We start from the raw sequence: 26,897 nt of genomic DNA, 5'->3' as shown, positions 1-26,897 counted from the left end.
ACAAATTGTACATTTTAAATATAAATATGTTATTAAATGCTCACCCCAACTAGTGTAGGTATTATCTGTCAATATTAACTATACTTCAATTTTTAAAAATCAAAAAAAAGTAAAAATAAACAAATAAAAGTTATTTTTACATGTCAAAGTATCTCAATAAAGTTGTTTAAAGTCAAGACAGACACTGATAATTTGGGAACTCATAAAAGCTTAATGGCAGATTTTGTTTTTTGTTTGTGGGTATAGTCCTAGGTATACCATAAATACAAGAGTTGTTGGCTGGGTAAAAAGACTGACCTTCTTAATCTTTTTAATTAATATATTGGGTAAGAGAGGATAAGACAAGGAGATAGAGTTGAGACAGACAAAGAAGTGATTATGTAGAGAATGGACCGAATAGGTTGCGTAGTAATGGGGAGACTCCCACATCCAGTTCGTGGAGGCCAGTATAAGTCAAAAATGGATGGGTTGGAAGAGTGCTGTTAATCATTCTTTTTTTTCATTCATTTATTCATTTAACATTTATATAGTACCAACTAGGTGCCCTTTTTCCTGTTAACTACTAGGAATGCAAAAATGAATAGTGTGGTCTTTGACCTCAAAGAGCTCACAGTTCAGTGGAAAAATCAGAAATTTTTTTGAAAGTATATGTTACATTGGGTAAGAAGCAATAATAAAGATATGTAGATGGTGTTAAAGGGCCATTCAAGAGCAAGACATATCTAACATCTGAACTCCCAAGATTAAATTTTGAGATGATAGATTCAATATCCATTAACAAGTGTTGCAAGAACATAGAGTTCCTACAGATGAACTCAGAGAATCCAGAGTTAGAGAGTCAGAGAAGAGTTAAGAATTAACCTGGCCAAGAAGGATCACAGAAATGAAGCAAATACAGCTTCCCTGGGGAAGGAGTATCAGGAAAATGGTTCCAGAGGAGATGGGTTTTGGACTATGCACCCTGGTTAAGGAAAAAAAAAAAATAGGATGGGTACTTGATAATATCACGGAAGGAAAGGAAGCAGGCAATCAGAATTACTCACATTTCTCCCACTAGTAGCATTCTTTTAAGAGTTTCAGGTGCTGTATCCACAAAGGGCCAGAACCTCTTCTCACCACCGGACAAGAGATGGCGCAGTGTTGCCCAGAACATGTCAGACACTCAGTACTCATATCTAAAAGCCTCTTAAAATGGCACCAGGGAGGGAAAGTGATACTAACATCCATTCTGAACAAATAGGAAATTGCTTTTTTTAAGGTTTGATCTGAAAGACACACACCTCCCCTCCCATAGGGTACACCCTGCACTACTCAATTTATCTGTGTCAGAAACTCCAACGGCTGAATTGATTGTGCTGTAAATTGAACCTCGGGTTCCATTCTGAGTACTTGAAACGTGACACTCCATCCACTAAGCCCTCCTGCTTGGGTTGTTTTTTTTCAATTCTCATATGTTGAAATATTTCTGCTGCTCTGGTGCTGTCTCTGCCTGAGCCAGGAAATGCAGTTTTGATCAAATCTCATAATAATATGGGGAGATGCTGAAGATTAATGACAATTGATAATCCAAACTGCCAGAGAGTGAGATACGGAGGAGAATTTAATAACTGAAAAATTGCAAAAGAATGTGGTTGTGTTTTCAGCTGTCTCTTCCATGTACTTGTTTCCATCCCAGGGTGAGTTTTGACGAGGGCCACTCCTGGGACCAGTACGGTTTCACGTCGGTTCCTCTCTTTGTTGACGGGGCTCTTGTGGAGGCAGGAGTGGAGACCCAGATCATGACGTGAGTACCTCTTTGGCTGTGGTTGGAAGGAGCCCAGAGACCCAGACCCGGGTTTTCTCTCACCAAGGCTTGGGAGCTTTCCCTACACCAAAACATTTCAGTCTGTGGGTCAAAGTTTCCTCATCTGTAAAATGGAACTATTTATGCTTGCACCCCGCCAATTCAAAAGGCTACTTAGGGAATTAGCGAAACTAGGCTTCTAACTGACAAGTTAAGATTTAATGTAATTTAAAGCGTAACAAATTCCCATTTATCTAAACTCCAAGCAAACAGAAAACTTTTCTGTAACTATGTTTTCTTTCTTTGTAAAACAGTCCAGTAGGGGGCTAGAGACAGGGACAGAAGGAGCAAAACAGCCAACATACTGAAATCAGGGAATATTTTCAGAGAAACTCCTAAAATCCGTGCCCCCCACAACGCACATACACTGTTGCTTTTCCACTCAAGATTAATTTGCTTGGAGATTTTTCTATACTCCTTTACACTAAAAATAGATGACCTTATAGCTCGAAAAAGCCCTGAAGTACTGTCTAAATAGTAAAGAAAATGTTAACAAGTTGGTGCTCTTTTCTAAATGTATATCAAATTTTAACTCCTAAAAAGTTGATTGCCTGTGTGTGTTTCTGTGCACATGTGTAGGGTAGCAGTGTATGGGGAGATAATCATGGTAACCCTCCACCCACTAATAGCACCCGTTACCTCTCCCATTCCCCAAGCAACTAGAAGAGGTTACATGTTGATTTCTCAGGGGACAGAAGGAAGGGAGTCTGCCGGGTGAGCTTGAGGGGAATTTGCTGGACTGTGGAACTGGCACAGCAGAGTTCATAGATGCTTCTGTGCTGCTTTGGGGGAAGCATGTCTTCTTCTTACTCTAGGGGACACCACTGTTCTTTTCGCCTTTGCACTCAGGAATGTTTTTATAGTTTGAGTCACCCAATATGAGGCTGATAGGCTTTGAAGAGGATGCAAATACAGAGGGAGACAGCTAGTTCTATGCTTTTCCTTTTTCCTAGAGGCGTCAGTTAAAATTCTTTAAAATGGCAGCTATGCAGTTTTGACCAAATGTTGTAATCTGGCTGCTGATTTGACCACTTGGCCATGTCCCACACCTCTACTTCCATCCACAGGGTTGACGGCCCACTCCCCTGGGCTTTCAGAGTGACAGAAAGAACCCAGCCATGATGAAAAATAGTGCACAAATTGGGGAAAAACAAACAAGTGAACACAAGTCTGATCCCAGGGTTAAGGCACCCACGTTAGGATTCTGTGCATTCCTGCAGCTGTGGATTACTTGCCGGCCGGCCGGCCATGCTAAAACTCTGTACCTTCATTTGTGGAACAGAATCTCTCCCTCTGCTTCTTTCCAAAATGTTGAAATACTAAAAATCTTTGCCTTTTTGGGAAATTCAGCAGGAACACTGCAAAGGAGTCCCCTGTCTACAGGATTTATCTACAGAAAGGGTTTATAGGATTCCCAGTGTCCTCATTATTGAAAAAGGTTCAGAATAGAAAATTGGGGTGTTTCCACAAGAATATCTTTAAAATCATTTGGGACAAGTACAGCAAAGACTCATCTTAAATTCTTTTCTTTAATTCTCTCTGAATTTTCTAAATGGTCAGTGAAATATTTTCTCCACCTCTGAGAGTGGTGGACTGTGTCTTTTAAAGACTGAACACTCGTTTTTGAGCATCTGCTGTGTGTTAGGTCCTGGTTTGGATCCAGGAGCTCTGTGGTTGGAGATGGAAAGACATGATGTCAAACCCTATCAGGGGCTGCTGTGATCCTCCCAAGGGGTATGTTACACTAGTAACTGATGTCTTTAGATGCAAACTTTGTGCTATGCTAGGACTTCCTTGAGCAGTTCTGTTATAAAATGTAAACAAGGATTTCCTATAGAATTTATTGCTTGGGATGAAAGGCTTTAATCTGAGTTTTGTCTGATCATTTCTTCCCATTTTAATACAACCCAAAACAGAATTGACTCACCATCAAAATTTATAATTAAAGTGCCTATAATAACAAATAGATTCTGTTGTTAAACTGTCAAATTATTTTATTAACTAGGAGTTAACATTGTGTGCAAGTTTAGCTGTACAGGCCATAGGTGGTGTAAGATATAGTATATTATTAATGCTTAGAGTGTACCATTTCATTGTTGGGTGGACACACAGCAACAATAATGTAGCATAAGCCCTGGATGTTCAAGGCAGTATCAAAATATAAATTTTATTTCAAAAATACAAATGATTTGATATATGTGTAGTGATATATGTATAGTGAATATATATATATATGCACATGTATGTGTGATAGACACATACACATATGTACATGTATGTGTGTGTATATATATATATATATATATATATATATATATGGAGATACAGAGAGAGAAATCCCAAGGATCAAGGATCCTTAAAAGACCTTTGTGAAGTCATACTGCAAAAGAAATTGGTGGTGTATATGTGCCAGATACTGTTCTAGATAAACAAATCAGAGAGAAACCCCTGTCCTCATGGATTTTGCATGCTTGTACATTAAATTAATGTGACATACAAATGACTCTGTTACATTACCCAGAATGCTCTGCCAGATTAAAAATATTTTTATGAATTCCAGGAAGCATATTAAATACAGGAATATTGACATTTTTTTCATGAGGATCTCTGACCATGAGCTGATTTTTCTAAATTATTTCCCATACTTCACTTAATCAGTAGATGAGAAAGAAAAACTTCCTTTTTTTCCAAGACTTCTCTGAAAGGACTATCAAAAAGTTTGTGTTGATTTCTAAATTCTGTAAGACAAAAGTACACACATTGAAGAAGGCTGTGCAATCTGCTTGACTTCATCAAGCCATACGTGGATGCTCATCACAATCAAATCTGACATGATCCTAGTATCTCGGTCAGTGAAGATGTATATGGTCCTAAATTCAGGCATTCCCTGTTTTTGTACCACAGAGACAAACTGGTCCTCCTTTTATTTTGTTTTCTCCTTATCTTATAATGTGATTCATTCTGCATTCTCTCATATGAGACCTCTTTGAACACACTATATGCCTGTTTCTCCTGGGCATTACTTTGAACAATGCTACCTGTATACCACTCTCTACATGACCTGTCATTCCCTAGCAAGTTTAAGGCCACAGTTTAAATTCTGTTTCATCTAATCTTAAATGGTAATAATTTTTTCTCTCCTTCAGATAGAGTTTAGCTGGTCACATGAATATGAGGGAGATTGACCTCAGGGCCAAACCATTTATTGAAAAATGAGATAGAGCTCCTATTTTCCTTTCCTTCCCACTAAGACTCTACAAGAGCATGGCAGGCCTTCTGTCTCATGCCCACATTGCTTATCAAGATACTTTAGATACTAGCCAGTAGAAAAGGAGCTAGAATAGTGCATAATTTTCTTACATGGGATTTGGGACCAAGATGTCCTTGTCTGTTCATGAAATCAAGCTGCTTCATTTGAAAGCTGTAGCCAACCAAGTATAAACAATTCAGGCTACTATTTTTAATTTTTTACCGAATTCAGAGTTTCTCTAGTAAGAAAATAATCTAGGTTATTGTCAGGGCTCTTCAGAAAATCAGAAGGGTGAGCCCTGGAAAGATTGCCAAGAGGCAATTTCTGTCTCTCCCTTAGATTTGAAAAGAACTTTAAAATCAACTATCTACTGGTGCTGACTAATGATTTTCCCTCATGGAATGATAATGGCAAGAATTGAAGCAGGAGTTCAACAGTTTTATACGTTCCTCAGGAACTGCAAGGACAGAGAGTCCATTTGAGGGCAAGAAGGCTTGATCTTGCCATTTAACCAAAAACTTATTAATGAGGTAGGTTATTTGACTTGTGTATCCTTCCACTCCCTGTTAACCCTGACTCTGTAGATCAGGGAAAAAGAAGGGCCAGCTCACTCACACTGTGGTTTTCTTCCCTTATCTTGTTACCTTCATTTGGGAAATTCAAATATGTATCAGTTTGTGATGGTTAATTTTATGTCTCAGTTTAATTAGATGTGTGGTCAAACGTTATTCTGGATGTTTCTGTGAGGGTGTTTTTGGATAGGCTAAACATTTACATCAGTAGACCCAGTAAAGCAGATAGCCCTCTCTAATGTGGGTGGGACTTAACTCAATAAATGGAAAGCCTGAACAGAACCAAAATGCTGACCCTTCCCTGAGTAAGAGAGAATTCCTTCTGCCTGGCGGCCTTTGAACCAGGACATGGCTTTTTGTTGCCTTTTACTCTGGCCGAAACATACACGCTTCCTAGGTGGTCAGCTCTCCTGGGTCTCTAGCTTATCCGCTTACCCTTACAGGTTCTGGGACTTGTCAGCCTCCATAATTCTATGAGCCAATTCCTTATAGTAAATCTCTCTCTCTCTCTTAATATATATATATCCTATTGATTCTGTTTCTCAGTCTGATTAATACACAGTTCACTCATTCAAAAACATTTAATGAGCCTCTAATAAGTTTCAGACCCTCTTCAAGGGTATCAAAGAGGTCGATATAATGTTTCCTTCCTTTAAGGAGCTCTCACGCCAATGCATTGAGGAAATGGGGATGTATTATTCATCAAGGACCTCCTGGCAGAAAGTAGGTACTTCTTACCAGGAGTGAGCAGCAGCCGGCTTGTGTCTGTTCAGCACCTTCCTTATATAACTAGGATAAGAGTAGAGGAAAGTAGAGACTTCACACATACAAAAGGTGACAATTGAGTTGGTCTGGAAGTTTCAATAACTGTTCACCAGTGGAGAACCAATTAATATGTAATTGAATGTAAGCTCAAAGGAAGCACAAATTTTTAACAGTTTTGTTGAACATTATAACCACAGTGCCTAAAAGGGGTGTTGGCACATAGTGGGAAGTCGGTAATTATTTGTTGAGAGAATGATTCAAAGGCACAGGAAAGAGCACTGGTGAAGGGAGGAGCATTAGTGGGTATTCAGGGCTTGAGACTGAAGGGTCTTAGGTCAGGTTTAGGTATTTGAGCTGGATCCAGAGTGATGTTCTTGAAATTGAAAATATGATAATGCCACGCCTCTTCTCAAATCCCATGGAGGATGTTCCCTTGCCTTTAAGATAAAGTCCAAAGTCATTAAATGGCCTAAAATGTGTGCACTGCCCACATATCTGGTACGTCCTTTCTGGTCCCCTTGTTCTGACCACCCTTCTCTGATCCACTGGTGCCCTCCTGCCCCCAGGTCTGTGTCGTGTGTCAGCCTGGAATGTGCTTGCCCTCCCCACTGGAACATCGAACTTCAAAGTGTCTTTCGCGTCTCAGCCTGGGCATCCATTCTTCCAGCACTTCTTTCTTTAAACTGCCAGGTCAGGTTGGGTCCCCATGCTATACGCTCTCCTCTCCCTTGTATATATTTTTCCTTCACAATACTTTGGACAGTAAATATTAATGAAAATTGAATTGTTTAGTAGCTTCCACCTCCACTTTCATCTATCCCTAAGAACGATAAACACACATGTATGTGTGTAAATATGCACACGCACACATGATTTTAAGTTCCCATGAGGCAGGATCTTCAAGTATCTGTTCTTTGAGTGTCATGTTTTTAGCTTTGCCCTGGTACTGAGGACTCAACAGTATGCATGTACTGAATGAGGAAGTGAATGAGTTAACATGTGACTCTTAAGGGCCCCAATAATCTTACCACTGCTGTGATTGTTGACTTCTCTGGATTCTGAACTGCTATGCTCAGCATCCAGTGGTTGCACGTTATGGGAGCTTGGGAAGTGGGGAGGAATCAGAGTGGTCTGTCCATGTGCAGAGATGAGTCTAGCAGGGCGAAGAAGCAGGCGTGGGACGCTGTGGGATGCAAAAGGGCAGCTAGAGAGTGAGGGTCCTTCTGGGAGTGCTCTCTGGTTTCCTCCACCTTCCACAAGAACCTTCCCAGCTTCCACTTCTCCCAGAAGCCACAGCTTGCAGTTCGTGGAACTTTCTACACTGCAGCTCTGTAAGGGAGTTTGTGTGGGAGAGATAGTCCCCTATTTGCAGGCATGGAATTTGCTTACTTTTATTGCTCTTTTTCCCACTGTCTTTTCAAATGTTATTATTTCAACATCTCCCTAGTAACCTTGCTAGGAATCATCTAGTCAAGCCTAATTCACAGTGAAATGTGACTGTTCTTATTACTTAAGGCTGAGAATGGGGCTGGATGATTGACAAGCCAGAAGGCCTATTGCTGTCCCTAGCAGTGGCTCTGTAGCTAAAAATGTATGTGGCTCTTAGAGTACTTATGCCTTTTGGTGCACTATTTGCCCACAAATTAGCACCTTAAGGAGATCTCCTTTTTGCTTGGCTCAGGTGTGGACTCAGATGCAAAACAGTGCTTTCTTGCATCCTCAAAGCAACATTTGAAATTCCTTCCTGATATGAAATGTTTGAACCAATTGACTGTAATTTAGCTGATTATTTGTAGGGGCAGGAGAGAACCTGGCAGCCTTGGGGCAGGTGGGGGCCCAAAAGGAGAGGTACAGCTTTCCTGGAAGAAAATAGGTACTTCTTACCAGGAGGGAGCAGCAGCCAACTTGTATCTGTTCAACACCTTCCTTTGTGTCTGGCATCTCACTCAGCACCTTCTCAAACTTGATGCTGTGGACATTGCCCACAGTCCCGTCAGGCAGATTAGATTCTCATCCTAGGCAGAAGAGGGCACTGAGGCTCAGAGAAATTAAGTGCTTAGCCCACAATGTTCAGTAAGAGGCAAATTGAGAGCAAGGAATGTGAATTTCAAACTTCAGGCTCAGCTGAAATACGAGGAAAGGTACTAGAATTCTCCAAGATCTGTTCAATAAAAGACCATGGTGTGCAGGGCCAGAGTGGCGGGATGTTAGTTTTTCACTAATTGGTAAATGCCCACTGCGCTGCAGACGCTAAGCCCCAGCAGATCCATTCAAATGCAGTCTGTTTGAAGAGATTTGACAAACACACGAAAGAACTAGAGAACAATTAATGGTAATGTATGGGACAAATTGTAGTGGCCATTAGATGTCAAAGAAGGGATTGAAGATAGAGTAGCTAAAAAAAGGCATCCTGGCTGTGCAACCAGGAGGGACAGAGGTCATCTGGGGTCGGGGGAGCACTGTGAGCACACCGAGCAGTAGCAACGCGCCTGGCTGTAGAGGAGAGACCAAGAGGTGGAAAGGCAAGAGGAGCTTTCAGCAAATTGTCTAGGGCCAATTGCCTCACTGACTCCTTATATAAATCCAATTCCAATTGGCATAAATCTCTGATCCATTGTTCCACCAGCAGAACTAATAGGCAAAGTGAAGGGGCAGAGATAACATTTTGCCTAGAAAATTAGGCAAACCCCAAAGCTGCAGAGGTTTTAACAAAACAGGGAAGACCTTCTTTCCACTTAAGGGACCGTGACCACTTGCTTAGCAGGGAACATGTGCTTAAATGTAGCCTTAGTGCAACACAAAGACCCAGCCCTGAGCTTAAATGCATTGTTTAGCCTCCAGTCACTGCATCTGATAAAGTCATGGGAAATGAACCAGCAGCTGCTTCCATTGATCTGTTTTTCAATTCTCTGTTGTTTGCTGGAAGAGCCTGCTTTTACTTTGCCCAAAGTAAGTCATTCGAGTAATCGGCAAATCCAGTGGAACTCTCAAGTCATTGCCTCTGGCTGGCTGTGGGATCACATCCTGCAGGTTGTCACCAGACTTACCATCAGCTCAGAGGCTTGCTCTTAGTTCTGTCAACGAACACAAAAGCAGAATGCATGCCAGTACAGGGGCTTTTGGATGATCGTAGGATGTACATGAGGCTGACAATACCCTGGCTGGAAAAGGCATTTTTGATTAATGGGTTGCTGTGTGGGATGGAGTGGAAGCCGGACGCAGGGGTTTTGGAGGTTTATACTCCAGGGACGGTGCTCCAGCAACAGGCCACTTATCATCCATGTGATCTTCAGTGCCTTACTGACTCTCCCTCTGAGCCAGGTTTCCTCTTGTGGATGTGAGAATTAAACGAAATAACTTCCATGGAGGGACATTAGCAATATCTGTAGTCTCCATAATGTAATGATTAAGAAATGGACCACCTTCAGGGAAGAACTTTAGCCAACTAGAGCAGGGGTCAGCAGACTTTTTCTCTAAAGATTTTAGGCTTTGATGGCCACTAAGTTTTTGTTTTGACTTTCCCGATCTAGTAGGAAAGCAGCCATAGACAGCATGTAAACAAATGGGCATCGCTGGGTACCAATAAAACTTTGTTTATGGACACTGAGATTTTAATTCTGTACAGTTTTAGTATCATACATTACAACTCTTCCTTTCTGCACCCTTCCCCATTTGAAATGTAAGAACTATTATTAGTTTACAGGCAGTCCAAAACAGTCAGTGGGTCAAATTTGTCCCATGGGCTATTCTTTGCTGGCCCCAAACAAGAGTGCACATGGAGTTTAATCGATTGTGGGGAGATTGCAAATATCATTTTTATTTTTAACACAGTTTCTACAAACTTTCCTTAACCATAAACTACTTCTCCACCTGCACTCTCATGGGTATTGAGCAGACAGATCATTTGAAATGGCACAGAAGTTTCCGCCTTTTTTATCCTAACCACACAGGTAAGTCTCACCTCTTTCAGGAAGGCCTATGGAATTCCTCCAACACTTCCTCATTTCCTTTTATTGCACTCCTGTCTTAAGCCTCAGTGTTTGGCTTATAGATGTATTTCATTTGGGCTGTACTTTTTTTTATTAATAGAGCCCAAATTCACAAAGTCAGAGACATCTGGCAGCATTAAGCCCAAATGCCCATTGTCCCACAATCTGCTAGAAGCTGCCCGCCTGGGACTGTGCATGCTGTTTCTTGCCCCACCTCTCATCTGATGCACACATGTTCCCTCTGGTTTCTTCAGCTCATTATTCATTTAAGTTGTCCTCCCGGCTCCTGTAAGATTTTGAGTTTATGATTCCCAGCGTAGATTCAACATCCATAGTTTCATACCTATATTGTTTCCCTGCAGTTCTTTTTCAAAGTTTTAAAAATATGTTTAAATACAAAGAATGATGTCACAGGCACCTGTGTACTAACCACCTGGAATTAAGAAATATTAACACACTATCACTTTGGCTTCAGATTTTTAAAATAAATATGCAGGTGTCTCAGGGAGAGTCAGTCTTCTCATTATTGCACATTTTTAGACCCTCTCCCTTACTCCCTACCACACATCCTGCCTGCCATAAATTTGATGTATCTCCTTCTTCTAGTACATGTATTGATACATTTGGTATATATTTAATTATCCATAGACATATGTGTAGTATTGCTTTATGTGTTTTTTAAGAGGTATATTTTATCTAAATGCTGTCATTCTCCTGCATGCATCTGTCACTCCGCATTATCTATCTTAGGCATATCCTTTGGGTCCAGACACTTCATGCTATCTGGCATTCTGTCATGATAGGAATATACATCATTTATTTCTCCATTCTCCTATCAGTGGGCATTTAGGTTATTTCTAGTTTTTCACTATCACAAACAGCATTTTCCAATCTTTGTACATGCCTGCAAGTACATACAGAGAAGTTCTCTGAGCTGCATACCTGCACATGGAATTGCTCATCCTAGTTAACTGGCCTGGCCACCCCTGTTTTCACAGTTTTCTAATCGTTTTACATATTAGCGATCTGCAGTTAGAGTGTGAGGGTTCTTTTAGTGCGTAAGATTCATGAGGACTGTGACTGTCTTCACCACCCCCACGGCGCTGACCGTGGAGGCTTGTGTATGATTGGTGCTCAGCAGCGACATGGTGAATGGACAGTATTATTGGACTGAACTGCAAAGTATTTATGTCTGAATTTTATGCTTTTTTTTCTGACTCTTTTTTTCTCTGGGTTCAGGATTTGACACACAGTGGGAGACTGAGAAATATGATACAATCATGTCCCTCCTTGTCCCCTTCTCTTACAGCTCCTTTAGTTCCCATGTCTTCCCTCCTTTCTGAAACTCCATCTCCACCATCCATCTCCCTTTGGTTTCCATCTCTTAGGTTCTCCTCCGTTACCCAACCCTTAACTCACCTTTCACAGGTTTGCAGACCACAATCTCTAACCCACTGTTAGGAACTTTAACCTTTAAAACCCATGGAAGGAACTCACTACATTTTCAGAAAACAATTAAAGTTCTTTGGATACGGAATGATTTCTTTATGTTCATTTTTAAAAATCACCTTTTGTTCTTTTGCCTCTTCAGATCCAGGGCCTTTTAGTCTCTTTGTCTCCCCTCCACCCTCCTCTTGTTTTCAAGCCTTTTAATACCTGCCTTTCCTGCCATCTCACTGATCACTACTCCGTATAATACTGGCTCCACTCACAAGAGGCCTTGCTGCTGATCCCCTGCCTGTTTCCATTAATGTCTAGTTCATATCTCACGCTCACTCATTGTAATTTCCCTGTGGCTTCTGAGCTCCCTTCACACTCATCCCATCTATACCCTAATGGGAAAACAATCAGGTGCCAGGGACCCACACCAGTAGCCAAGGATATGGCCCGAATTTCCATAGACTGACAACTGCTGGCCTTCCTATAACGCTGCTCTTTCTGCTTGGATTTGAAATTGGTCCTCAGCAAGCTTCCACATGGAAGTAGAGAGGAGGGCTTAGAGGGTAGGTGGCAGGAGGAGTTGTGGGGAGCCTAGACCTTTCAGAGAACTGGACCTTTATAGGAACATTTAAAAAGAAACTCATGGATCCAAATGTATCAAGTTCCTATTACAGGAACATGTATTAGTTCTTTATTCAACAGTATGTACTGAGTACCCACTACAAGGTAGGCACTGTTCTAAGAATTCTAGAAGCTGGGCTGCAGCATAAATAAAAGAGTCAAGGTCTCTGCTGGTGGGAAGTTTATGTTTTTAAACCTCTTTCATACCCTTCAGAAGAAAGATCAGTTTTGTATGAGGTTTATTGCAGCTCCAGCATTCATAGAGTTTGTTCTATAATCCAATTCGGAGCTTTTCATAGTGGTGGTCATGGTGGTGGCAGTGTGTGTGTGTGTGTGTGTGTGTGTGAGGGAAGGAGAGGGAGGGGAGAGAGAGGGAGAGAGGAGCTATCACATAAACAATACTGTTAATGAATGGAAGGGAACATCACAGAATATTAAAAGTGGTTATCTCCAGTGGGGGTTTTATTTTCTCATCTATAGTTTTTATAGTTTTCAAATTTTTTATAATGAGAATGTATTCTTTTTATAATGAGAAAAGGGAAGTCATTTATCAAATGTACACATGAAAAATAAGTGTCTCCTAGATAACAGAAGAAAGGGGCTGCATTTGTTTATGTGTGGATGATTGTGTGGGTCCCAACTTTAAGGCTGTGACCTAAAGGAAGAGAGAGTCTTAATTACTCACCATCACTTCCCATTGCTCAATAATGCTCTGTGTAAATTAATAAGAAATTATTTCAAGTAAACATGCTCCTGGAATCCAATAAAAGATAAGAGTGGGAAATAGACAAATCCCACTCATAAAATAAAAATTCAGGAAATTGCTAGATAGTGGCTTCTGATGAAGCAGTGCTCTAAATAATTTCTCCAAGGTCATCTGGTTAATTTATGCTGCATTTGTAAGTTATTGTATATTTTAAAAATTAATGAAAGATTTAATTATAGCAGGGTTGCCTGTGACCTTTTGTGAAATGACTTCATCATAAATCTGCAGGCATTTCAGAACTGTTTTCCAGGTTTCTAATAATTTGCTCTCAAATTACTGACATCCAGCCAGTGAAAGGAGTCAAGCCTAGGTAAAAGGATTGAGTTGGTATTTGTGGTTTCCTAGCAATGGCTAATTCTGAATCCTGGACGGAGGTGGCAGAGAAGGTGGTATGTGACTCATTGGAATCCACAGCAGGTTTAACTGTTTACTTAGAGGAATGAGAAATAAATCCAATGTGTCAATAGGGGAAACTGCACACAGCCGCACTGGGTCATTGCGGAGCATTTGACCTGGGGCACATTTACCTGCATGTCAATGTGGAGGCAGCACCTAGACCAATAGGAAAAGTCTTCTTCCCTGGAACCCACAGTGGTTCTCCCTCATTTTTAAATGGAAGGTCTCTGCCTGCCTTCCCACTTGCTGACCACTAGTGAAGCCCCAACTTAGACTCCATCACCCCTTTGGCTCTGACCTTCACCTATCTTAGAAGCCCAGTGAGGGCTGCTAAGCTGCCTTCAGAGGGGAACAGCCTCATTTCCCCAGAGACCAGGATACATTATTGTCTATGTCATTCTGATGATGCATTTGATCCAATAGAGTGTGCAGAGAAATGCCATATCTTAGCACCTTAGAGAAAACCATCTCTTTTAGAAAAGCCTGGTAGCACACATCTGTAGTTCCAGAATGGCAAGCTATAGTTTGGAAAACCCGAAGCACCCGTTAAGACACAAGAGCCTGAAGGAAAAGGCAGCAGGGAAAATGATCTTGGCTGAAGACTTCCCTGGTTATCCATAGCCTGGATGTGATCACTTCTCTACTCTTCATTCCTCCAGAAATTACTCACAGAACTACCATCCCATAGGACATATTGTGACTCAGCCTGCAAGCTGCAAAGGTCTCTCATGAAAAGCAGCCAGTGTGGGAGAAAGTTAGATTTCAGAGGACTTGGGTTCTTGTTCCTGGTCTTCTTGTCCAGTCCACTGATTTCCCTGTGTTCCCCAGTCAGCATATGGAGGCTTGGGTGAAAGGTTCATCCCTGAGGACACTTAAAGCACTAAGACTTTATAATTCTGTTTGTTCTTTTGCATGGCTCTGGGCTTCCCAACTAGAGGCCAAGTTGATAATGATTGTCATAGTTCAGGTTCAAGGTGCATAATTGTCCACACAATAGATGGTTTAGACTTTGAGGCAAATTGGGTCATAATTGGAGCTCTTTAGATACATCTCTACAGATTTCTCTTTTCTTCCTTCCTCCAACTGTGCTTTCAGTTTTATATATTTCATGGTATTTGCCCTTTGTGCAAACAGCCTATTACAAGCTGGAGCTAAGAGGGCCCTCATGTACCTACCTCAGTGCCAAACTGTGCATTCACATGACTGCTAATGAGTCATGAGACACTTAGAAAAGGGGATGAGCTGTGCTGAGATCACAGTGCTGAGAACCAGGTTATAACATTAGTAGCAGCTGCCTCAGTTGGATGCCTGGATCTAAATGCCTACTTGCTGTATAACCTGTATAGATGAGTTGTTCAACTTCTGTGAGCCTTAGTTTCCCCATCTGTTTAATGGGAATAACAAACAAAATGAGATAATCCATGCAAAATGGTTAGCATACTATCAGTATTCAATAAATTATAACTAATATTGGTATTTTTAATTATTATTATTTAACTTCTACTGTAGGACCTACTGTTGGCAAAATATTGTAGTAGAGATCATGGGGAGATAAAAGCATAAGATGATCTATCTGTCCACAAAATTCTCAGACATTCAACAAAAGACATAAAGTAAGTTATCCTAAGTACAATTACACAAAAGATATTTAATAGTAGTTTTAAATTATTCACTTCTTCATTTTTATACTAAATATTATAAATATACAACACATTTAAACTCAGAGCTCTGTTCGGTACTATTATCCTCATGTTGCATGAGAATACAGAAGTCTAATTAATCTGTATAAAGAACTTTCCATATGTCCAGGATTGGGGTCCACATCTTGATCTATCTGATGCCTCCACCTTTGTGTTTAATCATTTTATTCTGCTGGGCATCAAATAATAAATAAACAAGCACTTATGATGTGTAAGGCACAGCTATGTAAGTGGCAAACTTAAAGAGGTTAAAATCTAGTAAGGAAGGTAAGACTTATATACATATTCTACAATTTTGATACCCTTTGAAAGTGATAAAAGTAATACTCAAAATACAGGGAAAATGCTACAAAAGTTCAGAGGAGAGAGGGATCTTTTTTTTTCCTTAGAAGTTAAGGAGTCAAGAAAGAGGAACTGTCATGGAAGGCATAATAGGAAAGTTAGCATTTGAATTAAAACCAGAAGGAATAATCCATCAAGAAGATAGAGTAATCTCAAAACCTGTGTTATGATTTCATAATGCAAAAACATACATAAACTCAAGGAGAAATGGAAGATTTGCAATATCATAGGGGAATATTTTAGTAAATTTCACAGAGAAACCAGTAGAGCAAGCAGTCAAAAAGTTGGGATGATTTGGGTGTGGACTACGTAGTTAGCAAGTTTGTTTTAAAAGACCTCTCTGTACAACCTTCCACTCAATAAAGAATACATATTTTTAAGCAAACATTTAATTTTTAAAAATATATTGACCTTATCTTGGATCACATACAAAGTCTGGACTAATTTCAAAGAGCTGGTATCATTGAGATCATGTTCTCTGTAAACAGCACACTTAGATCAAATTTGTCAATTAAACTTATTTAAAGAAAAATAAATAAGGGAAAAAAACCTCATATATTTGGAAACAAAACCCTGGGTTATTTAGGAGTAGTTTTGTTTCTTAAAGAGGATATAAAATGGTCATTATGAAATATTTGGATTTGAAAAGCTTTCCCTCCTTTCTTCCCCACTCCCAAGAATTCCTGCCTAATATTTGACTTGCAGAATGGGTAGAATTTGGACAAGGTAAGGTGTGGGGCTAGGCATCTGAAGCATAAAAAAGCAGGCACTAGGAAATCGTGCTTCCTTTAGTGGAACAAATGGAATTCTGCTTGCGCACCAGTAACAGTGGGTTGTAGCAGGAGATCGTACTGCGAAGGGAGATGGAGACCAATGCAGGGAGGCTCCTGAATCACGATCAAAGTTCTTAGCATGATAGTCATGACCAAATCTTGTGAGAGCTCAATAACAAGATGCCTGACAGTTTTCTACATAAGAGGTTGAATTTACAGAAATAAATAGGATTGCCAAGGTCAAGTGTAAGGACAGAGGAGAAGGCTTGTTACAACAGTCAGGGATGGGGGAAGGAGGAAGAGGCAGAGGAGTACATTTAGAGAAGCAAGAGGGAGACAAGGAGAATATGGAGTGACTGATGCAATAAGGGCCAGAAAAACCGAGGAAAGGCCTCTCCCCTCGTGGGGTAAGATCACCATCTGCTCATATAGAAAAGTCAAAAGTTTAGAATAGGAAGAGATCACTTAGACATAGAATACCTAAGTGAAGAGCATGGCAAAAATAAGGTGTTGAATCAGGAAAGTGTGTGTGTGTATGTGGGGTATGTGCATGCACGTGCATGTGCGTGTAGGTGTATGCACCAGGGACTCTGTTAAATGTTCCACAGTTATCATTAGCACATGTGTGTATATGCACATGTGTACAACTGTTAATGTAGAGCAGGCATTTGTAGAAAGAGAAATGCGCTAGTTTGGCTGGAACAAAGAGGGAAGGAGAAAGAGAAGTGTGGAAAGGAATGTGAGGTCCAAATTTGGAAGAGAAGGCTAGATTTAGGCACTTGGTCCCTATTCTGTAATTGCAGTTTCTGAGTAGGCATGTATTGTCCTTGGGATAATGCTTTAAGAAAAGTGTCTGGAAGCTGGTAGAGGATAGGTTTCATGAAGATGGGTATATGGTGTAAACAAGCGAAACCAGTGAGGAGGCAAGAGGTCCTGAGCCCAAGTCGCAGCTTCAGCAGAAGGGAGTGCAGCCTGTAGGAGCTTCGGCTTCATGTGGATGCCACACTGCATTCTGGTTCCTCCTGGACCTTGAGCATAGCACTAGAGCCTCGGTTTCCTCACCTGAAATGGCTGTGCCTATGATTCTCAAGGATTGTGTGGAGTTCAGACAGATAATAGCTGTGGAACATTCAGAAGAGTCCCTGGTACATGATCTGCATGTTATCAGTGGCCATCACGTTTATCAGCAGGGCTTGGGAGTGGATTCAGATGGAGCTGGCGAGTGATTTCATAGAAGTGTAATGGAAAGGGCTGACTGTAGCTGGAGGTCCTGAGAGAGGACCGAGGTGAGTCCTGTGTCTCTGCTAATGCAGAGGTTTCCAGCTGGACTGCAGAATTCACTGAGGCAGTAACAGAAAGAGAAAAGTCAGGGAGGAACGGACAGAGTTGGCTTTCACCTTGTTCTGTTTCCAGATTTTCTTCAAGCAGTTAAAAATGGGAGGTTTAGTAGAGGAGCTCAAGATGTAGGTGTCAGAGTCACTGAAGAAGGTAAGGGAAAGGGGGAGGTCCTGGGGAAGTCTGATGAAAAAGCAGTTTATCCTAGTTGGGTTCAATCAAACATTCCCTCAAAAGCTAGTCTGCAGTGAAGTCCTCCTATTCCAATTCCCCAAGCATTGTTTCGTTTGCACATTTCTAGTGGCTTCCTAGTAATAAATCCTCATTCTTTTCCTCTCAATTTTTATATCTCTGTATAAAAGTTGGTGTAATTGGAGGTGTAAAAAAGAACCAGGTTACTATATAGGGGAGAATCAGGTGACCCAGAGTTGCTTTCCTGTAAAGGGGAAAACATCTTGACTACTTCTCTAATTACATTTAGTGTGGCATTGTTTCCATCTAAATTATAGCAATTATATACCAAGATCCCCTTTGAAATCATTTAATTAATGAGTAGCTAACCCTCTGTGTGTATGGAATTCTAATGAAGTCTTTTATTTTTGTGAACTACCTCCCTCCCTCAAATTAATCACTCTCTCCTCCACAAGGCTCACTCAGGTCTGGATGGTGGATTAGAGAAGGTGTGTTAGTTAAGGTCCCAGAAAATCAAAGTTGTTTGTGGAAATCCTAGCACAGTCCAGCATAACAAGGGACAGAGATCTGCTGCTGTTTGTCCTGAGATTGTTTATTTTGTCTTTCTAATAAGCCCCAAAGGACACGCAACTCAACTGTGCTCTTTGACCCAGAAATATGAACAGGTAAAGCTTTTACCCCAATTTTGGAAGAAGTGAATGATTCTGATAGATTAATTCCATCCATTAGTCAACCCAGAACTATTTATTGAGCATCTGTTATATGAAAGAAGTGCCCGAGGAGACAAAGATGAATGATTCCAATAGATAAATCCTTTGTGTACAGGGTCAACAGGAGATAGCTTATGCAGCTGGACTGAAAGAAAATAAACTCATAGGAATTGTGTTGAGTGGCCACATTCCATCTAGACTATTTCTGCATTCCATCCTTTGAATATATATGTCACTGATTAAAAAATTACCATGTAACAGGGAGGTGAACTGGAGAGATGAAGTGATTTGCTCAAAGTCACCCAGCCAATTTGCTCAAGGTCACCCACCTTGGCGGACGAGGATGAGGAAAGACAGGTCCTCTATTTCCTTGTCTAGTACCTTTGCCACCACGCTCAGACCACAGTTAAACAAGAGCACAGGAAGACTCTCTGCGACCACAGTCACATCGGCAGTACAGAAATTTACCATCAGAGGCGTTTACAAAAGAGAGAGATGATCTACGTTTGTAGAGCCTGAGAAGAAGGTGAATCTTGAGTGGAGCCAAAAACTCTCGTGGGAAAAATCCAGGTGGTGAGGTAAAAAGAAAAAGAAAAACAGAAGTAATAAATTTTAATTGATTTTTTTCCTGAAAATCCATATGGTGAGAAATGGCTTAGAGAATTCATTAAGTTTGTTCTGTGGTTGGGAGCAAGTTCCTCAGGGGAACTAAAGGATAGGCTACCTGTGTCCAGAAAGCTGTCTGTATTTATGTATGAGGTACCTAACTTTCTCCAAGGCTCTGCAGAAGATGTCACCAAAAAAAAAAGAACCTTTGTACTTGAGGTTAGTTTGTACCTTGTAACAGGGATTTCAAGCCAAACCTCTGAAAAGCTCTTGATGGGCAGGGCCTTGGACGTCAGTCTGTGGGTGTTCCAGCAATGAGAATGATGGTAATGATAATGAACATTTGTTGTCATTGTGATTTTCAAGATTTTCACATGTGTTATGTAATAGGATAGAATTTTGATTATGTTGGTGGAAATATACTTTACTGAGGCCTAATAATGCATTTCTAAAGAAGGAAGTCAAATTAGTTTATCTTGGTAATTGTAAGGAAGTGGGACTGTGGATGACAGTGGATTTGGGCATGCTAGAAATCAGCTTTTTTTGCCAAATATTTGAGAGTGAAGCAACCCTGTAAGATTGCCTTGTTCCATTGGCACTCAATAATCAGTCATTCTTTGTCATACTTCTTAAAAGGCTTTTTGGATACCAAGAGGAACAAAAGCATTCTCAACCTTAAGGAACTTTCTAATTGTCTGATACAAATTTGACCAAAGATACAAGAAAATTAAATTTCTGGGTAAGTTGTTTAGAGCAGCATTTCTTAAAAGGTGGTCCTAAGACCAGGATTATCAGCATCATCGGGGGAGTTATTAGAAATGCAAATAATCAGGCACCCAAAACATACTAATAAGAAACTCCGAATGTCAGGCAATCTATATTTAACAAGCCCTCTAAGTGTTATTGACAGAGAGAGTGGAGAACTTCTAGTGTAGAGATGATGGGACATTTGATCTTCTAAGGAAAGAGAGCTCAGTGGTGCTGAAACAGTCACAGAAGACTTTCTGAAAGAAGGAGCTTCTTACTGGGAATCACATCCTCTTAGAGATGTTCCGCACCTTTGGTTCCTTCACCCTACCCATCTCTTGGGTTTTCATGTTCAACTGATAGATGAACCACTCTGTTCCCCAAAAAGGTACTGCAAATGGGGATGAGTTTGCCATACCTACTTTATTGGTGACAAGCTCCCTGACTTCAGAGTAACATTTCTAGCAGATGAGAAACTTTTATCTGGGCTATTTATTTTATTATTATTATCATTAGAAGCAGTCTGGGTTTTCTCTTTTCCCAAACCAGAATTAGGTAGACCTTGTTGGTGTTTATCAACAAAGTGATGGACGTGGTCTCTGATGATGGGCACCCTGATTTCTCTGCTCTGTTCTTATTTCCACAGATTCTGTTACGAATTTTAAGAACTGCTCATTGGGTAGTTATAAAAAGGGATGAGACATGCTTGTTTTATTTCCTGCTTAGTTTACTGTGTTTCTGTCATTTCCTCAGTGCCCACGAGCTCTAATTGGAAGAGCAATGAATGAGTGCAGTATTGAACAGAATTAAGGAAGCTGTATCTATGCAAAGAGAGATGCTGTGTCAGAGTCCCTTGTGCCCCTCAGGAGGGGACCCAGAATGAACTTTTTTCTTCCCAGCCCTGATACTGGATGGGGAGACGGGAAGTACATTAATGTCTGAAAGTTGCTAATGGGTTTTACCCCACTGATCTTAGGTGGGGTCCAATGAGAAATTGAGCAAAGCTTATATCCTAATATGAAATGTTTAAAATTTTGCATCTGGTATATGAGATCGACTGTGTGGGAGGGCAGACTAGCACAATCCTCAGGGAAACTATTAGTGTGTCAATTTTTAGTTTGAGGAAAGACCTGGGAAACACAGTGTAAGGAAATCTGGGATAGAAGCCAAAGAAATACAGACAAAAGGAGTATACCTGCCAAGATTGCAGAGAGAAGAGTCCATGTGAGTCCACGAGTCCTGACCAGGCACCTATTTTTGTGTTCAGTCCTGGAATAATCCCTCTGATAACAGAAACAGATGTCCCGAAGAGTTGGACATTCCTAGAGGCTCAGGATCCATTAGGCCATGCAGCTCAGTGTCGGCCCTGGGGAAGGGTTAGGCCTGAGCCTGAAGTTCTGTGCTTGCTAACTCCTGAGCATCTCTTTCCTCTGTGGGCAATTCTGTCTACTAGAAAGATCTCTCATATTTTGTAAACATTCACACTTAGACTTTTTATTATTTTTTTATATGAAGAGCAATCCCTACAATGCCTACTTATTTATCTTTTCTCCCCTGCCCCTTCCTAAATCATCTCCAGGGTAACCAGCCATAGTTCTTTCGCCACTTCTTAGATAGATGAAAAGTGGTCTCTAATCGTATTGCCATCTGTATTAATTTCTTGTGGCTGCTGTAAGGAATCACCACAGATTTGGTGGCTGAAAGAACAGAAGTTCATTCTCACCATCAGAATGGCAGCAGTCCTGTACCTGTTTCCGTGCCCTAGGGGTGAACTCGAATCTGTGTACTTTTTCCATCCTGGTGGCATTAGGTGTTCCTTGGCTGTGCCCCCGTCTTCACATGGCCTTCTCCTCTTTGCATGTCTTTCTTTTTTATCTCTTATGAAGACTGTTGCCATTTAGAGCCCACCCTGATAATCCAGGACGATTTCTTGAGAACCTTGATTTACTCAAACCTGCAAAGACATTTTTCCAAATAAGGTCACATTCACAGGTTTCTGGGACTATAACATGGTCATACCTCTTTGTGAAGCCACGAGTCAATCCAGTACAACACCTTAATCACTTTCTATTTCAGTGGTCCCTAAACTTGGGAAGCTGTGAACCCCTTTGAAAGTCTGGTTAAGTATATGTAATTTCTCCATAGATAAATACATGTGTGGTGATAAATACATATTTTATTTAAAGTTTCAGGAGTTTCAAATTCTACTACCATCACCAAAGTCCATATGTGTACTCTGGATTAAGATATTTAATCAATACCCTTCTTGAATGATGATATCCAAAACAAACTGTAATTTTCCTTTGTGATCTAGTTAATGTAGAATAGACCGGGATATTGCCTCTTTCATTCTAGATAAATGTACAAAATTCTGCATTAGTTAGTTCATTCTAAGATCAACTTAAATATTTTTGGTCTCTCTGAAGTGTTTACTTATATCAACCACATTATGTAGGAAAACTCTTAAGCTGCCACCACTATTATTGTTATTATTGTTATTTAACCTGAGCTGCCCATCGTAGCTGCCAGGGGGTGGACCTGACATTTCTCCCTGTTTATGTCACGTTATTAAATTCAGTCTGTCTCTTCAGTCTGTCAAGACCGTTTTGTGTCTTGATTCTGTCACCTAGCTTTCTGTCATCAGGAAATGCAATTTCCAGTGATAACCCTTATATTCATGTCTTTAAGTCATTAATAAAAATGATGAACAAGAAAGAACAGACAGCAGAACCTTGCAACTGACTCCTCACACACCCTCCTTCCTGGTTGATTTTAATGCCTTAATTAGGTACTGTTCAGCCACATAATTTTACTAGCATCTGGCTCATATTTTTTCAACTTTTTTTCAAGACTACTGTGGCAGACCTATCTCAAGCCTTGCTGATATCCAGGTAAATCATGGGCCTCATAGTTCGCTCTTCTGCTTAGTAATCCTTCCATAGAAAGGAATGGGATTAACCTCACATGATATATTTTGTGATCCATGAAATAACTGTAAACTGTTTGGAGTAGGCAGAAGTGTTTAGCATCACTAATCCTTCCATTCAGATCCTCCAATCAGGGAAAACTTACTAGGGGAGCTGCATTTGAATATAGGAGAATTTGGATAGGCTGGATGGTGACAGAAGAAGACATTTATCAAGGTTTCTTCCCACTAATTTTTTCCCCTAATGATCTTTTGACTTAACTCTCTTTTCTTCAAAGCAGTAGGAATTTTTGATAAGAGACAACTGTTTTTTTAACGATTAAAAATGGGCTAGCTTATGACCTCTCCATGAAATGAATCAGGACTAAAAAGTGGAAATACCTTACTGGAGACCCGGCATGGATGTACTGGATTTGAAAACCACTGAATATAGCAAGGATGCCAGAATGCAGAGAGAACCTGGGGGTGCTTAAGTTCACTCTGTCCCACATGGTATTGGACACACAATCCAAGATGTTGTAGCCCCATGGCTTCCGCTACCCAGTATTGAGCTAAGATTCATACAAAGACCATACACTTTTACTAATGGAGAGAGCCTTAATCTCTCCCTCAAAGTCTGTTTTCTCTTCCTTTAGACAGGACTCTAAAAATTTTTATGTAACTTCCAACCAATAGAATATTAAAAGTCATTTCCTGAGGTGTAGTCAAGGTTGTGTGATCTATAAAACAATCCTATTTTTTTCTCCATTCCACAATTTTAGTTAGCTTCTACCCCTCCCAAAGCATCCCGATCTTCCAGATGGCAGAAAGAAGTGGCCCTTGAGGAGAGTTAGTCTCTTAGCTGTCTCCCTAAGAATATCTGAACTTGGGGAGAGGAGAATCCAGGGCTGGGAGCTTGAATAAGCCATCCAATTCATGGAAAGACTTCAGTTGGTTTGGGTTCCTGGCATGATTGGTCTCCCCTTTCCATCACTGTGATAGATGCCTTGCATTATAATTACAAGACGGGCCACCCGAGTGGAGCATGAACCATCAGTCTTTTTTTCTATTTTTCCAGAAATGATTGATCATTCATATTTATAGGGCTATCAGCCTCTGGGCTTTGAAAAGGTCAATATTGATTGTCTAAGTCACGCAGATGGTACACATCCTCTCTGTACGTAAATATGAGTTCCTTTTATGAGACTGCTGTGATTTTTCAGGGGAGGGGAAGGTCAGTGGTATTCATGTGAATTAGGCAATAGAAACTTGAACTCAAACACACTTAGGTTCAGTTAGAATTTTGGAATTGGCAGGGTCATATTCAGCTAATCTGCCTCCTTCAACATGTATGATTAACAGATGAGGAAACTGAGTCCATTTCAGTGGAGGTCAGTAGATAAGTACTGGTTCTTGCATTAAGGAGAAACAAAAAGGCTATATGTCAATATATGAACAGCAGTTCTTCCTGGTGGAGGATTTTGGACTATTAGATGAATTTTTTCCTCCTCTGTACCTGTCTATATTTTCAGTACTTCCTGAAAGCACATGTATTACTTTTGCAAAAAAAAAAAAGGTTTGTTTTAAACCCACTGTGATTACCAGCCAGCTGGCTGGAGTTGTGAAGACAGTGGGCTTTCTCCTCAGCAGCCTTCCAAAACCTCACTTTGGGAGAACCAGTAAAGTCCAATTCTGTCTGCCCTTTCTCCTTCCAGTTTTGTGCATTAGTGACTGACTGAGGGGCTCTCTCTGCTTGTCTCTCCCATTCCACCCCTAAACACAGAGTTTTTGGCCACTTCAGTCTCCGCTCTGAATGGCAGTTGGTGAAAGTGGACTACAGATCTATCTTCAGCAGGCACTGCACCAAGGAGGACTACCAGACCTGGCACCTGCTCAATCAGGTATAGCAGAGGCTGGGGGATCCTTGCTTCCGGGAAGAGGAGCCATTGCAAGCCCCAAGCCCTGTGTGGCCATATCTGGGTCTTCCTATTTGGAGGAGGAAGACAGTGGGCCATCTGAGGATTTAGGGGATTTGGGGGAAGTGTTGGACCCCACACACCCAAGTCCAGAAGCAGAAGGTATTTTGGGGCCATTTTACACCTTGAAATCCTGAGCTATTCATTGAGGTCACTGCGCAACCTCGGGAGAGGTGAGCATGATTACCTGGGGTTTGAGCTCTATCCATGGAGAAATAAGCCCAGACAGCTAGGAAACCCTCCAGTGGTCTGATCATCTCACCTTACAACAGGGAGGGTAAGAAGATTTCTCAGTCTAGCCTGAAGTAAGGGTGCCAAGAGCCTTGGGAACAGGACCACAGAGAAAAGGTGAGGGTCTCTGGCAATGGCAGATACTGCTATACAACCTAGGCAAACTTCTCTGTTCTTCAGAATTCTTGGGTCCTTGTAATTTGTCCCAACTTCTCCTTCCTTTTTTGCCCTTTCCTGGGAATAAGGGCTTAGGCCTGGTTGTTTATCATAGAGAAGGAATTTGTTGGGCCAAATTCAATTTTACTCTGACGATGATGTGATAAACACACCAGAGTGGTTTCTTTCCCACTAGAATTTCTGTAGAGCCATTTAGGCAATTGCCTCATGGTCTGTGAGGATGCTTGGAGTCTTTGCATTGTCCACAGAGGCCGAGCAGGAGCAAGACAAAGTGGACCTCGCTGGCTTGGCTGTGTGGACACGTAGTGGCAGGCCAGCCTCTGGTAGTGTTGTCCTTGTGTGGTAGCAAAAAATTAGGCCTCTCATCCCTGAAACTCCCAAATGGTTACCAGGAAGGAGATCGCTACATAGAATGACTAAAAGAGAATGAAAAGGCTACTGCTTCTTGTGGAGAAGCTGGTTTATTTCACCATCTTCATGTTTTCTGCCTTCCTCACTATGGTTCATTTCTAGGGGGAGCCATGTGTCATGGGCGAAAGGAAAATATTCAAAAAACGCAGACCAGGAGCTCAGTGTGCCCTGGGCCGAGTCTCCTCGGGGACGGTGGTGTCAGAACCCTGTGCCTGTGCTGATTGGGACTTCGAGTGGTGAGTCCCTGATACGTCATCGCTGATTCCAGCCAGACCTTTACATGTTTGGGGGCTGAGGATGAAGCTGGAGTCAGGGAGGAAAGTGTGACCCAGAGGTGGGAGGTGTGTGCGCAGGCCTGCGGGCCTGACTGTTCCTGCCTCTGGGCCAGGTGGGAAGTGTGCCTCCCCCGAAAGGAGGACAGGAGGAAGCATTTTCACAGAGAACATCGCTGTCCCGTCAGAGCAGCATGTCCAGGGGACTGCACCTCATCTTCAGTTAGCAGCTGCATTGGAAAACACCAGAGACCTTGGGCTGGGCACTGACAGAGGTCACGGAGCGACCACCTTGGACAGCTGCTTCCAGACCTGTCAGCTGAAATTGTGCTCTTGCATGTGACCTCCCTCCTGTCATCACTTTCTGTCTCCCTCTAATGACAATCACAAAGAACAACTTTAAATCTCACCAATTAGCCAATGACATACAAATTTCTAAATATTTACAGCTAGCTCTGGCCTCTTCTCCTCTAGGATGCCGACATTTGCATCCATCTACCTACTCAGCATCCATCTTCCTTTGAACTGCTAATGAAATGGGATTTCAAACTTGATGTGGCCAAAGCAGAACTCTTGTTGAATCCTCACTATTGGAAGCAGTTTTTCAACTCTTCTTGAATCGCCCCACCCCGACCAGTTTTTCCACACTCAATAATATTAGCACACAGACATTCACTCAGTTTCTTAAGCCAAAATCCCAGAACTTGTTTTTTTTTCCTCTCCCTTACTCTCAGGTCCAGACCATCCTCAAGTCCTTACCATTCCTACCTCCCAAACATGTCCTCAATCAAAGTTCTCTACCCAAGCCAAGTGCAATTTGCATTACCCCAGCAGTTACTTACTCTCTCTCTCTGCTTCCACACTTTGTACCCTAAAAT

The 26,897-nt window shown here is 41.3% G+C and overlaps 1 protein-coding gene across 4 annotated transcripts in view; it reads left to right on the top strand.

Moving 5' to 3' along the window:
* The window catches only part of SORCS3 (sortilin related VPS10 domain containing receptor 3), a 561,511-nt gene that overhangs the window by 483,544 nt on the left and 51,070 nt on the right, over positions 1-26,897 (top strand). For all 4 annotated transcript variants that reach the window (XM_073240462.1, XM_073240460.1, XM_073240459.1 and 1 more), the window contains exons 14-16: positions 1,676-1,783; positions 24,736-24,853; positions 25,850-25,983. In XM_073240462.1, the coding sequence (XP_073096563.1) occupies positions 1,676-1,783; positions 24,736-24,853; positions 25,850-25,983 (360 nt within the window). The remainder of the gene's footprint in view (positions 1-1,675; positions 1,784-24,735; positions 24,854-25,849; positions 25,984-26,897) is intronic.

Source organism: Manis javanica, chromosome 7 (genome assembly GCF_040802235.1).
Source record: "Manis javanica isolate MJ-LG chromosome 7, MJ_LKY, whole genome shotgun sequence".
In the NCBI taxonomy this organism is placed as follows: domain Eukaryota; kingdom Metazoa; phylum Chordata; class Mammalia; order Pholidota; family Manidae; genus Manis; species Manis javanica.
The sequence above is the reverse complement of the archived record's forward strand: the minus strand, read 5'-3'. Positions and strand labels throughout refer to the sequence as shown.